Genomic DNA, 17,104 nt, shown 5'->3' on the forward strand with positions numbered 1-17,104 from the left:
AAACACATATCGATCGACCCCTACCCAAAACGGACATCAAAACTGGTGAGCTTCATCTACTTCTATAAAAGTCCGATAAATGGGCACTGATCTACAGTTGGATGATAAAATAACTTTTCACTCCTTCTCATTTCCCAGAAAAAGAAACCAGTGACACTGACCTAATTAGGTTCTTTCTTTATGCGGCAGTACGGAAATGCAGGAAGATCGACTGCTTCTCTTCATTCTGGAGTTGGAATTCACCTCATGTGCAAACCAAGACTACAGTCCCATAATATTTCACTCTACGACAGCAGAGCGTAACCCTGAATTCCTTTCCTACATACACCGCATTTACATGGTGCTTTGCAAATGGCAATGTGTGCTACATTTGTAAACGTGACCGTGAAAATTACTGTTCAATGTCGGTTGCCTGAATGATATGGAGAGGAGTACTGATAAACAACTCATAATAAGACAAGTGCATATGGACTCCAATCAGGCAACACCATGACTGAGGGCTTGAACCAAAAAAATAGTGAGTAATATTCACATTTACAACAGCGCTAGCAAAAAAAAAAGAAGCCAATAAAGTAAAATGCAACAAAATGCTACAATATCTTTCATTGTGATTCACATCCCATGCTATAAAAGTGCTTTTCCGTTTCCCATAATTCTTTCTGTGCTCGTTAGGTTCAGGGAGAGCGTATGATACGCAAAATAATAAAGTAATATTTGACTTGGGTGGGGTTTCAGGAAGCTCAAATATTGTTTCGTCATGAACATGCATGTGATCTTAAAGGAGAAAAGCTGCCCTGTCTTTTAAAAGCAAATGTAGTGCAATGCCTCAAACAATAACGACCACATAAGCTTAGAAAACAACAGGTTCTTTTCACCAACTATGGGCAGCTTCATCCACAAACACGCGTACACACACACACTGTGTGTTTTCGACTCCTCACCAATTCCCATCACCCCTCACCCCAATTCACAACCCAAGCCTCTCCTCTAGACTCCTGCAGACAGGCGGTCAGTAGTTGTCTCTTGGCCAGGCTCTCGTGCGCTGGCGGTTGTTTCGTTGGTTGTGTCCGTCCTGCGAGTCTCGCTGCTGCAGGAGTCGGTCCTGTGACTCGTGTCCGTTAGCGCTGTGGATGCCACCCGGGTTGTTACGGTTGGGTGGGTACACGTCCCGGTACGGGTGAGAGTGGCGTTGGGGTTCGTAATCGTCTTCCTCCTCTTCCTCCTCCTCCTCTTCTTCCTCGTCCTCCGGGGGGTGCAGGGAGCTAGAGCCGCCTCGGCGGAGGGAGCGAGAGTCACTGGCCTCGTCGGAGGGCATGAGGCTGTCCTGCTCCCCCTGCTCCTCCTCCTCCACTCCCCCTCCACCCCCGGCAGGCGACAGCTGCTGGTTCTGAGACAGAAAGAGAAAGATGACAACTCTGAACCATACTGAGGTCACATGATTCCTCTTTCTGTTTCACTCCAAAGAAAAACGACTCATTTAGGAGATCCCATATAGACAAAAAACAAACACAAATATAAAACACGTAATGTGCAGAGAGGTGGAAAGAAGTTTTAGGAGACAAGTCTCACCAGTGAGGAAATTTAAAGTGACTGGTTACTAGGGCTTTGTTCATACTGCACACAAATTGGATTTGTTTTATTAATCCGATTTTTAGGACTGACTGTCCAAACTGTCATAACTGATGAATCAGAAGTGCTTTTGCTGTTCAGAATGAGTGGATTTAAGTCACATGTAGCAAGAATCTCATTTTTGTTGCCTGTCTGAACAAAGCTTTTGGGTTCTAGGTCTACGATCAAACTGCTGTGCATTATAGATTGCTATGCATTTTCCTCTGGAGCAAAAAGATTCAGGTTAGTTTCAGAAACAAGGAGGTTGCATTCAAAGGGAAGTTAGAAGGGTTGTCACATTCACAAAGCATCAGTCTGTGTGGTCAGATACAGCCTCTTTTCCAAAGTCATAAAATCAACGTGTTTCTTTATAACACAGGAAAACAGCTGTATCTGCTTTGTGAATTTATCTTATGGAGGTCTTAGATGTGTTAATATTAATCAGCAAGGTGCATAAACAGAGCAGTCAGAGATGACCGTGTGTGCAGCTCACTCTAATACTAGCAAATTAAGTGAAAAGTGTAGAGGGGTAAGTGCATAACACGATAGAAATCATAGAAAAATTAGGCCTTGTCAAATGGAAAGTTTGCACTGCCATATGGAGGTTTACATCATTTGACAGGAAGAGGTTTCAATAAGGAGTGAAATGGGCAGCTAGAGAGTGCCAGAAAGCATGTGGCTACTGCCCTGAGTTTAATCCAGTTAATTTCTAACTTCCATCCCATAGAAATATTGCCTAAACCAGGGGTGCCCAATCCTGTTCCTGAAGATCTACCATCCTGCAAAATTCAGCTCCAACACTGATCAAACACACCTGAACCAGCTAATTATTCTTTTAGGTAGCACAGACAGCTGTGTTAGCAGGGCTGTTACTGAAATGTTCTATAGGCACCCCTGACCTATAGAAATGCTGGACTACACCAGGGGTCTCCAACCCTGCTCCTCAAAAGTTATCATCCTGCTAATTTCAGCTCCAACCCCAATCAAACGCACCTGAACAAGTTTATCAATGTCTTCAGGATTACTAAGGCTAAAGGCAGGTAAGGTTTTTTTCAGGGTTGGAGCTAAACTCTGCAGAATAGTGACTCTCTGGGACCAAACTTGCCTACCTCTGGTCTAGACCTTTAGAAATGTTGCCTACACCAGGGGTCTCTAATCCTGCTCCTCGAGAGCTACCATCCTGCTAATTTCAGCTCCAACCCCAATCAAACACACCTGAACAAGCTAATCAATGTCTTCAGGATTACTAAGGCTAAAGGCAGGTAAGGTTTTTTTCAGGGTTGGAGCTAAACTCTGCAGAATAGTGACTCTCTAAGACAACTTGCCTACCTCTGGTCTGGACCTTTAGAAATGTTGCCTACACCAGGGGTCTCTAATCCTGCTCCTCGAGAGCTACCATCCTGCTAATTTCACCTTCAACCCCAATCAAACACACCTGAACAAGCTAAACAATGTCTTCAAGATTGCTACGGCTATAGGCAGGTAAGGTTTTTTCTCCAGGGTTGGAGCTAAACTATGCAGGATAGCAACTCTCTAGGACTGAACTTGCCAACCTCTGGTCTAGACCTTTAGAAATGTTGCCTACACCAGGGGTCACCAAACCTGCTCCTCGAGACCTACCATCCTGCAAAATTCAGCTCCAACCCCAATCAAATGCACCTGAACAAGCTAATCCATGTCTTCAGGATTACTAAGGCTGAAGGCAGGTAAGGTTTTTTTCAGGGTTGGAGCTAAACTCTGCAGAATAGCGACTCTCTAAGACAACTTGCCTACCTCTGGTCTGGACCTTTAGAAATGTTGCCTACACCAGGGGTCTCTAATCCTGCTCCTCGAGAGCTACCATCCTGCTAATTTCACCTTCAACCCCAATCAAACACACCTGAACAAGCTAAACAATGTCTTCAAGATTGCTACGGCTATAGGCAGGTAAGGTTTTTTCTCCAGGGTTGGAGCTAAACTATGCAGGATAGCAACTCTCTAGGACTGAACTTGCCAACCTCTGGTCTAGACCTTTAGAAATGTTGCCTACACCAGGGGTCACCAAACCTGCTCCTTGAGACCTACCGTCCTGCAAAATTCAGCTCCAACCCCAATCAAATGCACCTGAACAAGCTAATCCATGTCTTCAGGATTACTAAGGCTGAAGGCAGGTAAGGTTTTTTTCAGGGTTGGAGCTAAACTCTGCAGAATAGTGACTCTCTAAGACAACTTGCCTACCTCTGGTCTGGACCTTTAGAAATGTTGCCTACACCAGGGGTCTCTAATCCTGCTCCTCGAGAGCTACCATCCTGCTAATTTCACCTTCAACCCCAATCAAACACACCTGAACAAGCTAAACAATGTCTTCAAGATTGCTACGGCTATAGGCAGGTAAGGTTTTTTCTCCAGGGTTGGAGCTAAACTATGCAGGATAGCAACTCTCTAGGACTGAACTTGCCAACCTCTGGTCTAGACCTTTAGAAATGTTGCCTACACCAGGGGTCACCAAACCTGCTCCTTGAGACCTACCATCCTGCAAAATTCAGCTCCAACCCCAATCAAATGCACCTGAACAAGCTAATCCATGTCTTCAGGATTACTAAGGCTAAAGGCAGGTAAGGTTTTTTTCAGGGTTGGAGCTAAACTCTGCAGAATAGTGACTCTCTAAGACAACTTGCCTACCTCTGGTCTGGACCTTTAGAAATGTTGCCTACACCAGGGGTCTCCAACTCTACTTCTCAAAAGTAATCGTCCTGCTAATTTCAGCTTCAACCCAAATCAAACGCACCTGAACTAGCTAATTAAGTAGTTCAGGATTACTTGATCATTTTAGGCAGGTGTGTTGGAACAGAAATGGTACTGAAGTCTGCAAGATTGTAGCTCTCCAGGAACAGGGTTGGAGATCCCTGGCCTACACCCGTATCCTGCCTACACCATTAAAAACATTGTCAACACCTTAAGACAAGCTACCCACACCTTCAGAACTGTTTCCTAAACTATTACAAGCACTGTCTACAACTTTAGCTGAAGAAAAGTTGCCTACACCATCAGAAATGTTGCCTACACCCTTTCAAATGCTGCCTACAACTTTTAAAAGCTGCCAACACATTTTACAAATGCTGCCTACACCTTTAAAAACATTGCCTACATCTTTACACATGTGGCCAAACATTTACAAATGTTGCCTACACCTAAGAAACTTTGCCTACACAAAGTGTCAAACTCTGGTCCTGAGTGGTCTTTGTCCTGCGGAGTGTAGCTCCAACCAGCTCTAAAACACCTGCCTGTAAGCACCTTTCTAGTAATCCTGAGAACCTTGATTAGCTGCTTCAAGTTGGGTTGGAGCTAAACTCTGCAGGACAGTGGCCCTCCAGGAACTGAATTTGATACCCTTTGCCTACACCAGCGGTAGGCAAGTTCGGGCCTAGCTTAGCTTTAGTAATCCTGAAGACATTGATTAGCTTGTTCAGGTGTGTTTGATTAGGGTTGGAGCTAAACTCTACTGCAGTGGTTCTCAATTCCAGTCCTAGGGACACCCTGCTCTGCACAAGCAAAACTCTGCAGGGTTGTGGCTCTTCGGGACCGATGTTCGCCACCCCTGGTCTACACCTTTAGATGCGTACTTCTATAAAAAATACTGTCTGCAACAGGGGTCAACTCTGGCCTCCTAGATCCACTTTCCTACAGAGTTTAGGTCAAGACCATGACTTGTAAAATGGATCTCAAGGGCCAGAGTTGAGAATCCCGGGTCTACACCTTAAGATTCAGAGTTTAGTTCCAACCCTGCTCCAACACACATACCATGTAGTTTCCAAATAAGCCTGAAGGACCTGATTATCTGGATCAGGAATGTTTAATTAGGGTTGAAGCTAAACTCTGCAGGGCTGTGGCCCTCCAGGAACTGATTTTGACACCCCTGGCCTACAGCTTTACAAATGCTGCCTACACCAGAAGTCTTCAACCCTGTTCCTGGGACCCACTGTCCTGAAGAGTTATAGCTATAACCCTAACCAAACACACATGAAACAGCAAATCAAGCTCCTCATGATTGTTTGAAAATACACAGGCAGGTGTGCTGAGGCAGGTTGGAAATAAACTTTTCAGGAGAGTTGGTCCCCAGGAGCAGGGCTGAAGACCTCTGGCCTATACCTTTAGGAAAGCATTACCTACATTTTAAAAGATGTAATACCTACACTGCTAGAAACGCTGCCTACACCTTAAAACACACTGACTACATATTACGAAGAACATTTGAATGTGCTTTTGGAGGAGTTAGTTTAAGGTCTGCATAATTTTAAACATAAAGCTTTTGTATTACTCCCTTTTCCCCACTGGGGAAATGACATTACCACATAAAGACTATGAATGGGCTACATGTCTCACCAACAACAGCATAACAAAATCATATATTTGCATATATGATTTTTTTTTATTTTAGGTGCTTTTCCAATGGGGATACCAGATGGCCATTTCCATTTGGAGGGGTTGAAGGAATTGGAATATGTAAAGAAGTATCAGGGTGGGGTTTTGTTTTACAGCCTGAGTGGAAAAAGCAGACTGACCATCCCACCTACTCACCGCAGGTTTGTAAGCGTTCATTCAATTAATTCCTGTGTTTCAGAGAACTGCAAAGATGTCAGGCATGAATGAGACACAGAACAGACAGATTGAGACTTACAACATAGCAGTATTACAAGCATCTGTGGACCCAAGACAATTAAAAGACAGAGTGAAAATATGAAGTAGAGGAAAGGACAGAACAGACAAACATTTAATGACCACTTTCCTGTTGTCAAAAGAACAATTATTATCAGTTTTAAAATTACACATCTGTAAATCTAGGATTAACTATTTATTACTTAAAGAAGAACTCTGTAGATGTTCTGAATATACAGGGAGCTCCAAAAGTCTGAGAAATCCTATATCTAATTTTTCATTTGCAAACAAGTTCCATAGTGCCTGTCTACCTTACAAACCGTGTCCTATATACCAGTACAAATCAGTTGTGACCTGAAACCATTTTCTGTGAATCTGCAACTTCCTGACTTTTGAGGTCAAGTGTATAATTGAAATTAATTTGATATCAAATTGCAGACATGCATCTATACATTACAAATATAAGATATATTTCTCAAAGCTGATACAAATATCATATATATTCTGGATAATTATGTTTAAGATAGTCTCTGGACTACTTTCCTGGCTGATCGATGAAGACACATAATAAGTCTGGTGGCCTCTGGTCTAACTAGGTTAATTTATATGTGACTGCAAACCAAGCTTGTTTCTTATCTGTATGCATTTTTAAATAAAAAGGGCAATATATTGAATATTTATGATATATTCATAATGATTTTTGTGAATATTGTGATGTAATGTGCTATTAAGTTTCCTTTAAGATGTGCCATTACACTAGTTTTGCAATCCCCTTGTGTAAACTTACTTTGATTATCCTTAGAGCCAAAAATACATGAAAACTAACAAACACTTTACTTTTAAACACTTTACCTGTAGACTGGAGATTGCTGAGGGAGGGGTCATCAGATTTTGCTCCAATAGGGGGTTGAGAGGGGTGGTGCCAGGCAGGTGAGTGGCACGCCAGTAGACCTCCAGATATTCCGAGAGGTGCTCACAGGCGTCCTCCAACTGGTTCTCATCCAAAATGACATCAAACATCTCCTGATGGGGAGACAGGGTGGAGGAGAAGATGACATGCGGGGGATGGAATTAGAAGATATTATATAAAATATCTTGTGATGGTGGTCAGGTGATGGGAGATGGCGTTGAGCGACAGGTAGGATAATGGCTCTATGGAACAACATGCAACATGACTTTTGTCAGAATGTGGTTTGGAAAAGCAAGCGTCTACATCACTAGAACTGTAGCAAGGCCAGTCAATCAAGTGAGAATGAAGAACAAGCATTTAAAATTACACCAGTTCGCTAAAAATGTGAGACTCAAATTTGCCTTCATTTCCGAATAACACAATAAAAAGACAAAAAGAAATAAAAAATGAAATGTCCTTAAAATCTGCAGCTCCTTAACGGATTAGATCACTTCCAGAATAAAAGTTCCTGATTATTTACTCCAAGATGTCATCCAAAATGTTCATGTCTTTCTTTCTTCAGTCAAAAGAAGTTAAGGTTTTTGAGGAAAACGTTTTAGTATTTTTCTCCATATAGTGGACTTCAGTGGTGGCCAAAAGGTTGAAGGTCCAAATTGCAGTTTCATTGCAGTTTCAAAGGGCTCTACACAATCCCAGCCAAGGAATAAGGGTCTTATCTAGCGAAACGATGGGATATTTTCTAAAAAAAAAAAAAAAAAAATTATATACTTTTGCTCGCATAAATGCTCACCTTGCACTGATGAACGTCTATGACTTCACACATTACGTAATCACATTGGAAAAATCATGTGCAGGTCTGTGTATTTTGGTTAAAAAAAAGGTAGGATAATTTTTTAACTTAAAAAAAACTTACCTTTTTACCTTTTTTTGCAAAGGGCATTTGACTTTCTTCGCATGTTTGCATTGTAAACACTGGGTCTGTACTTCTGCCTACATCACGTATGCGTGAGCAAGTGCAAGTGTTTGTGGTAAAAAAGTATATAAATTTGTATTTTTTAGAAAATGGCAGATCATTTCGCTAAATAAAACCCTTATTCCTCATCTGGGACCGTGCAGCTGCATTGGAACTGCAATTTGGGCCTTCAACCCATTGATCGCCACTGAAGTCCACTACATGGAGAAAATCCTGAAATGATTTCCTCAAAAACCTTAATACCTTACCATCTAGGAAATTTTATTTTGGAAGTAAACTTATCCTTCTAACAAATCAGGAATATTTATATAAAGGACAAACAGCTAAATTATGTTATAGATTTTAAATAGTTCATCAAAACAATATAATTCTGTTGTCATTTACGCACAATTTAAGTAGTTCCAACATGGGAAAAAGTTGCTCTTTTCCACGTAATTGCCATGAATGGGTACTTTCAGGCTTCAAAAAGGAAACAAAAGCACCATAAAAGTAATTTTTGTTCTAAAACGTCTTTTTTTAAATGTTCTGAAACAATACAATAGCTTTTGCATGGGAAACAGACAACAAAGGTTGTTATTAAAAATAGTGACATCCACCATAGCTCTTATTGGTGAGGCTAGATGAAAGAACATTCAGAACTGGTTTTGTAAACCAAATTAACCAGTTTATTACAAACTTTATTATAAGCTTCTGTGTCCTTAAAACCTGAAAGTTCTAGTCCGTATTCCTTGTAATTGCATGAAAAAAGAGCAATCATTACAGTTACTCAAAATATCTTCTGTGTTCCTGAAAACAAAATGAGGATTTGGAACAAAATGAGAATTTTTGGAACTGTATTTTTCAGTAAATAATGTAATACCTTGGCAGCCCTAAAACTGTAGCCTATCTCTTCATTTTCTAAGGGAAGGAATATTGTAAAAAGCCAAACTAAGAGAATCTATGAGAAATGGATCCTGACAGCATTACCATACTAACACTAAAGTTGAATCTGTTCTAAAACACCGCTCTAAGGGATGCATGTGTGTGTGTGTGTGTGTGTGTGTGTATGTGTGTCTGAACTTACAGGAGGACACTGAGCCAGTTTATCTGCTGCCATCATCTGAACATTGAGGTGTTTGCTCTGTGATTTTCCCCTCGACTTTATCAATCGCTGTAGAACCTAAAATAAAGAGGAATGAGAACCAAAGAAACTGGGTTAGTTTTGACAGTGAACTGTCTATTTTGCTGTTGACAGAGCTGAAGATATTTTTTTTTATTATTTTCAAGCTCATTAGACTCACCTTTGGAGAGGTGACTTTGACATACACTATAATAGGAGCTAAGGAGGTTTTAGCAAGCTGTGCTGGGTGGTTAATGGTGTCCGCATCTAGAATCACCAGCTGAAGGGTTTTGGCCAGCTCAAATATTCTCTCAATCTCACTCTGTACTTCCGCTGAGTGGGCAAACAGACAAACAGCATCCACAAAACATGAAGCCCAAGAGAAAAATGCTCAAAAGCTGTAATGTATTGACAGAGCTCAACAATATGGATTTTGTCTGTAAATAATTTTTGAACCTATTCTGGCACACCTTTCTCATTCTCAAAGTTTTGATGCAACTTTGGTAACATATTTTAAAGGGGTCATCGGATGCCCATTTAGAGTCTTAATGGACAGTCTACAACATACTTTGGTTATTTCTCAATGGTAGTGTAAAACCCCTTTTTACCTGGTCAAAATCAGCTCTGTTCAGAGCAAGCCGTTTTGGTTTATGTCTCATTAAATGTTAATGAGCTTTGCTCACCTCAGCCCTCTTTTCCGTGGGGTGACGAGCCATGCTCTAAGAGATTCTAAACTTAAACCGCATTTAGCCGTGAAAAAAAACCCTATACTCACTTGTTCAGTAGGTGAAGCTGGATCACGAATGATTCCCGCGAACATAGACGCATTTAGCTAGATTGCGGGGCGCATTCCCTTCAAAAACAAAAGTAATCCTCTGAGTCTTCAGCGGCTCAGATGTTGGGAGTAAATGACGACTGCTATGTCCATTATTACATTCAACAACAAAACATCTCAATCGCTTAGCTCACTCAGGGTGGGTTTAAGGTCAACAATGGTGGGACCGGCCTTGGTCTGTGTGACGTCACAAAGGCAAGAATCTGAGAATGGCTTGATTTGATAGGGATTCATAGGGATTTAAAAAACCTGGGTGGACTGTGTACACACACTGCCAACACACATTTATGTTCAAACAAGAAGTAAAAGAGAACTTTGCATCTGATGACCCTTTTAATCGGCAGAATTCGCAGAACAGTGTTCAGTAATCCCATAAAACCAATTGTTTGAGTATGCAAGATGAACAAGGCAATTGATGCTCCGGGTGACGTTACACCCTTTGGGACATCTTTATTATTGAGCTCTGAAGAGTGTACCGTATAGCACATCTTTAATGTGTGATGCTCTCACCCAAACTGGTTCGTGTGTTAGACCTCTCCATGATGGGTCTCTTGTTGAGAACCGATCTTTTGGCCAAAGAAAGGTCAGCTGTCACCCGGGTTATAGAAATCCTGTCAGGTATAACAATACATTAGTACACTTAAAGGGTTCGTTCACCCAAAACATGAACATGTCAGTTCCGTTGCTGTCTATGCAGGGTCAGAAAGCTCTTAGATTTCATCAAAACTTATTAATTTGTTTTCTGAAGATGAACGAACGTCTTACAGGTTTGGAACAACATGAGGGTGAGTAATTAATGACTGTGAACTTTTTGTAACCCTGTCAACTGTACTGTGCCATAATAGGAGTGCACTTTGCTCGTTTTCTCTACATAATCCATTCACAATCGAAGAAAAGTTGTTTGTCTAATAATGATTCAAACTAAATTCAGAGTAACAAAGCTACAGCAGTAACAAGTTTGTGTTGGTTAAATATAGGCTATTTAATAGCTTTTACAGTTCAAGATAAAGCTTAAAAGATGTAGTTATTAAATTATATAAAATATTTTAAATTCATATTGATTCATATTCATAGTCCATTATTTAATTCTTATACCATTTATGTTTAACTTATTTCATTTGTAGTGAACTATATATTATATTATATACTATATATTATATGTGACCCTGGACCACAAAACCAGTCATAAGGTAAAATTTTTCAAAACTGAGATGTATGCATCATATGAAAGCTCAATAAATAAGCTTTCTATTGATGTATGGTTTGTTAGGATAGGACAATATTTGGCCGAGATACATCTGTTTAAAATCTGGAATCTGGGGTGCAAAAAAATCTAAATACTGAGAAAATCACCTGTAAAGTTGTCCAAATTAGGTTCTTAACAATGCATTTTACTAATCAAAAATTAAATTTTGATATATTTACAGTAGGAATTTTACAAAAAATCTTCATGGAACATGATGTTTACTTAATTTCCTAATGATTTTTGGCATAAAAGAAAAATCAATAATTTTGACCCATGCAATGTATTTTTGGCTATTGCTACAAATATACCTCAGCGACTTAAGACTGGTTTTGTGGTCCAGGGTCACATATTATATATAAGTATTTAAATAATTCACCCTTATAGGCTGTTTGTGTCTAAGCTTATTTATTTATTTTAATGACTTTCTGCACTTGCTATACTATACTTAAGTGCGATAAAAGTACTACAATTCATTAATCTAGTAATCTTATAATAAATCAAAAAGCAAGACGTCTCCCTGCTGAAAAAACCAGCATATGCTGGTTTTTTCAGCAGGGCTTGAAAAAACTAGGGAGTTGAAATGGCAGCTGCAGCCAATGATTGATCCTCTGCTGCTATCTTCTGGTTATATGGGTAATTGCATGACATTTTCATCTTAAAAAGACAGTTTTCCGTGAAAAGACATCTTTATGAATGAAAAGTGAATCTTTGAAGTGAATTTTACTGCACAGCTGTAGAGTTGAAAAATAATAAAGGCTTTAAAGTAAACATTATAAGATTTTAAAAACGTGTTCATGACTTTGAAGTTACTGATTAAGATGTCCTTGAAGAGAAACACATAATGATAGTGTTTTGCTGTCAGCATTTAAATGTACAACTATGCAGGTACTCTCCTGGGAATACCAGGCTCGGCATTTAAATGATATGTTGTTAAATATTATAAAACTGAATGTTCATGCCGCTATCATTATTAGCAATGTGGCAATTTTTTTTTCTCTGTTTCTGATAAGAACGAGCCAGTAGAGGAGTCTCAAGAGTGTCCACCTATATATAGCACATTTAAAATGAGCTTCAGCAGAAGTTTACGAGCTGGCTTATGCCCAAAGCGGTCTAAAGAACGCGTTGTGCATATGGTCAATTGTAAGGACATAAGGATGAGCAAATGTTCATAGATTATTCTAATACGTATACAGACAAGAAATGTTTCAAGATGTTTTTTTAACACTCACCGTCCATCAAAGCGATGTTTGAGAAAGTCAAACAGGGCTTTCTGCATCATATCTGTCACCTGTTGACAGACAAGACACATTAGACAACAGATTTCAAAGACAAATTCAGAAGGCTGTATAATGTTTACCACTCACCTCGTAGCCCTTCAGTGAAGGCCCAACCAGAACCACAGGCCTCATGGACGGCACCACATCATACGGAGGAATGTGTTCAGTCTAAACGAGAAAGACAAGAGTGGAACTGTCACAACTACAGCATCAAACACAACTACAATAAACTGGATTTGAAGAACTTTCCATAATATATCAGCACAGACTGGCAACAATCTTGGTAGAAATGGCTATATTTTCTGATATGGATGAGATATTATCAGATACTGTCTTACTGTTTACAGCACCTAGGGCAGGGATCATCAAATCTGGCCCACGAGATCCATTTTCCTGCAGAGTTTAGCTCTAACCCTAATCAAACACACCTGAGCATGCTAATCAAGGTCTTCAGAATCATTAGAGAATAACAGGTAGGTGAGTTTGATCAGGGTTGGAGCTAAACTCTGCAGCGCTCCAGGGTAAGATTTGAGGAACCCTGATTTAGGGCTATCAAAGACACAAGGGCAATTTTAAGACACCTATTTTACTGATATCTATAAGATAGTGGGGATATTTAATGCATGGTACTTTTTGTGTATTTGGGGCAGAGATGCCAAAAGCCATAGGCAATAAGTACCTCAATGACTTTTTAGCTCTGACCAATCACAACAAGATATTTAACACAAATCCATATCAACACACCTACCTGCTTTAGCTTCTGTTTGGCTTTTGAAAATAAGAGAACACATCAGAATCAGCATTCAGAAGATTTCAGAAGCAAAATTGCTAATATGTACTCTGTTCTGAACTTTTACAGGTGTAATCGTACTATATTCAACAGTGGAAGCTTAACCTGTGACAGGACATGCATTATGTTAAGAAGAGGAGCAAAGAAGCAAGGGAAGTATAAACTCACTGATTTTCAGCCCTACTGATATTTTGGTCAATTGGGGGGCAGCATTCCCAGCCACACACATGCCCTGCTAAGCAGCATGGCACCCAGGCCCTGTCATACTCACTCTCACCTGCAGATGGCGGCGTAGATCTCCAACCTCCTGATACCATGTCGCCCAGGCTTGAGGAGGAGTTACCACTTTTCCTGCGGAGAAACAAAAACATTATCACCACCACAGAGCAACAGCAAATGCCTTCACAGAGCTGGTAAGCTACCTAGACATTACTAAAATTGTCAGCTTTGTTAAAACTAAACTCAATATTATCTTTGATACATATTTTGGCATTTGTAGTTGGGTAATCTCAGTTTGCCATGTAGATGTATTTCTTTCTCCATCAAAACAGATTTGGAGAAATGTAGCATTACATCACTTGCTCACCAATGGATCCTCTGCAGTGAATGGGTGCCGTCAGAATGAGAGTGTAAACAGCTGATAAGAAAACATCACAATAATTGACAAATAATCCACACAGGTTTCGTACAGATACTGTAAAATAAAATTCCAGGACTTTTCAAGCACTACCTTTTTGATTTTCAAGGAGATCTCACTTATAGTTTGAGGTTTTCCACTGTCTAAGAAAAAAAATCTGAAAAAATAAAAGAATTGCGAAACCGCTCCGAAGTCCCGATCTAAAACAAAAGATTAACGACATGCAAAGTTCTGATCTGAATCAAATGATCTGCAAACCTGCTCCGAAGTTCCGATCTAAATCAAATGATTCACAATCCATGCTCTGAAGTCCTGATCTAAATCAAGCTATTCTCGATATGCAAAGTTCTAAACAAATAATTTGTGAACCTGCTCCGAAGTTCCAATCTAAATCAAATGTTTCGCAATATGCAGAGTTCCAATCTGAATCAAATGATTTGCAAACGGACTCCGAACCTTGATCTGACTCAAATGATTTGTGATACGCAAAGTTCCAATCAGAATCAAGTGATTTGCAAACCCGCTTCGAAGTCCCGGTCTAAATTAAACTATTTTAATACGCTCCAAAGTCCCGATCTGACTCAAATGATTTGCAGACCTGCTCCAAAGTTCTGATCTAAATTAAACTATTTGAGATCCACATTCCAAAGTCCCGATCTGAATCAAATGATTTGCAAACCTGCTCCAAAGTTCTGATCTAAATTAAAAGATTCATGATCCACACTCTGAAGCCCCAATCTGAATCAAATGATTTGTAAACCCACTCCGAAGTTCCGATCTAAACTATTTGCGATCCACGCTCCAAAGTCCAAATCTGAATCAAGTGATTTGCAAACCCACTCCGAAGTTCCGATCTAAATTAAACTATTTGCAATCCACGCTTCAAAAACCTGATCTGAATCAAATTATTGGCAAACCCGCTCCAAAGAAATCAAATGATTCGCTAGCCATGCTCCAAAGTCCCGATCTGAATCAAATGATTTGCAAACCCACTCCGAAGTTCTGATCTAAATTAAACTATTTGCGATCCACGCTCCAAAGTCCCGATCTGAATCAAATGATTTGCAAACGGACTCCGAACCTTGATCTGACTCAAATGATTTGTGATACGCAAAGTTCCAATCAGAATCAAGTGATTTGCAAACCCGCTTCGAAGTCCCGGTCTAAATTAAACTATTTTAATACGCTCCAAAGTCCCGATCTGACTCAAATGATTTGCAGACCTGCTCCAAAGTTCTGATCTAAATTAAACTATTTGAGATCCACATTCCAAAGTCCCGATCTGAATCAAATGATTTGCAAACCTGCTCCAAAGTTCTGATCTAAATTAAAAGATTCATGATCCACACTCTGAAGCCCCAATCTGAATCAAATGATTTGTAAACCCACTCCGAAGTTCCGATCTAAACTATTTGCGATCCACGCTCCAAAGTCCCGATCTGAATCAAATGATTTGCAAACCCACTCCGAAGTTCCGATCTAAATTAAACTATTTGCAATCCACGCTTCAAAAACCTGATCTGAATCAAATGATTTGCAAACCCGCTCCAAAGAAATCAAATGATTCGCTAGCCATGCTCCAAAGTCCCGATCTGAATCAAATGATTCATGATACGCAGTTTCAATCTGAATCAAATGATTTGCAAACCTGCTCCAAAGTTCCAATCTAAATTAAATAATTTGCAAACCCACTCCGAAGTTCCGGTCTGAATCAAACGATTTGCGATCCACGCTCAAGTCCTGGTCTAATCAACTGATTTGCGATATGCAAAATTCCAATCTGAATCAAATGATTTGCGATATGCAAAATTCCAATCTGAATCAAATGATTTGCGATATGCAAATCACATTTCACAGACCAATAATTGATGGACTGGAGTTGTGTGGATTACTTGTGTATTATTGTGATTTTTTATCAGCTGTTTGGACTCCCATTCTGATGGCACCCATTCACTGCAGAGAATCCATTGGTGATGTAATACTACATTTCTCCAAACCTGTTCTGATGAAGAAACAATCTCATCTACATCTTGGATGAGCTAACAATGAACAGTTGAGTTTGCAAACATGTCCAAATGTAATCAAATGTTTCCATGGATTAAACCTCTCAAATATATAGAGTTGTTCACAGTCTTGACAGAAACAGAAAGAGAGACCTCTGTTGTTTTTGCTCCTGTTTGAGTCTCATGGCCTCCAGTCGGAGGGGGCTGGGAATGAAGCTGATGTCTGCCCCCTCTTTCACCAGCCTTCCAATCCACCAGTCATTATTGTACTTCTGCAGCACAATTACAAGGGAAAACATGCTCAGCACTATTATGATGAGTTATTACGCTATTATGGGCACTGTTAGCAAATAGGACTGACCTGCAAAACCTTTTTACACATTTTTCTGCATGTACTGCACATGCAACTCACCTCTTTAATGTGCAGAAAGTCTTTGGCTTCAAAGTTTATGGCAGCACCCTGAACAGGACAGTCCTCATCTAGAGCCCCGCAATAATTCACATTCGTCTTTACTGCGAACGCTACAGGTTTGGACTGCCAGAGAAACCAATGTTAATAATGTCCCAATAAATTTCTAAAGCTACATGCAGACTGACAAAAAAAAAGAAAAAGCCCTTTAAAGTAGAGCTTGAGGAACCTTGGCTCTCTCGAGCTGCAGCTGGGCCTGGCGTTCGGCTTCACGCCGATACGCCTCGCGGTCCTCCTCCGCTGACAGGTCGGAATCCGAAGGTCTGCTCGTGTACGAATCGGCTGAACCCTGCAGGACGGGGAACAAGGGAAGCCAATAATGTTTGCCGTAATGAAGAAATGAAAAAGCACAGGAAATAGCCAATGACTTGTAGTGTAAACATAGCTGAGTTAGTCATAACACTCATCAATCACCACAATACATAACTACAGGAAGACAGAATTCATAAAAAAAATAATAATGATGGCCTGTGAACCATTTAAACTACAAAACTCTTTTGGATTCTAGAAAGTAGCCAGACGTTTACAATGACACAAGAAACATGCAGAAATGCAAACAGACTATAATTTACATTAGTTAAACAATATGAATGACATGTTCTACTTTATATGTAAACTTGTA

The 17,104-nt window shown here is 40.0% G+C and overlaps 1 protein-coding gene across 1 annotated transcript; it reads right to left on the reverse strand.

Moving 5' to 3' along the window:
* Positions 1–1,009: 1,009 nt before the first annotated feature.
* Positions 1,010–16,765, reverse strand: cacnb3a (calcium channel, voltage-dependent, beta 3a). The gene is made up of 11 exons (XM_073822848.1): positions 16,652–16,765; positions 16,167–16,285; positions 13,651–13,724; positions 13,332–13,351; positions 12,671–12,751; positions 12,536–12,594; positions 10,571–10,671; positions 9,407–9,558; positions 9,190–9,285; positions 7,096–7,266; positions 1,010–1,387 (listed from the first exon to the last, which is right to left on the reverse strand). The coding sequence occupies exons 2-11, from the start codon at positions 16,196–16,198 to the stop codon at positions 1,010–1,012; spliced, it is 1,164 nt and encodes a 387-aa protein (XP_073678949.1). The 5' UTR covers positions 16,199–16,285; positions 16,652–16,765.
* Positions 16,766–17,104: the final 339 nt, after the last annotated feature.

Source organism: Garra rufa, chromosome 18 (genome assembly GCF_049309525.1).
Source record: "Garra rufa chromosome 18, GarRuf1.0, whole genome shotgun sequence".
NCBI lineage: Eukaryota > Metazoa > Chordata > Actinopteri > Cypriniformes > Cyprinidae > Garra > Garra rufa.

Bases quoted from the DNA above. Each gene is read 5' to 3' on its own strand.
- cacnb3a (XM_073822848.1), bottom strand. From the start codon at position 16,198: ATGAGACTCAAACAGGAGCAAAAACAACAGAG. The intron at 9,559-10,570 runs GTGAGAGCATCA...TTGCCCACTCAG, and splicing joins TAACACACGAACCAGTTTGG to CGGAAGTACAGAGTGAGATT. The intron at 1,388-7,095 runs GTAAAGTGTTTA...TTTCTGTCTCAG, and splicing joins CAGCAATCTCCAGTCTACAG to AACCAGCAGCTGTCGCCTGC.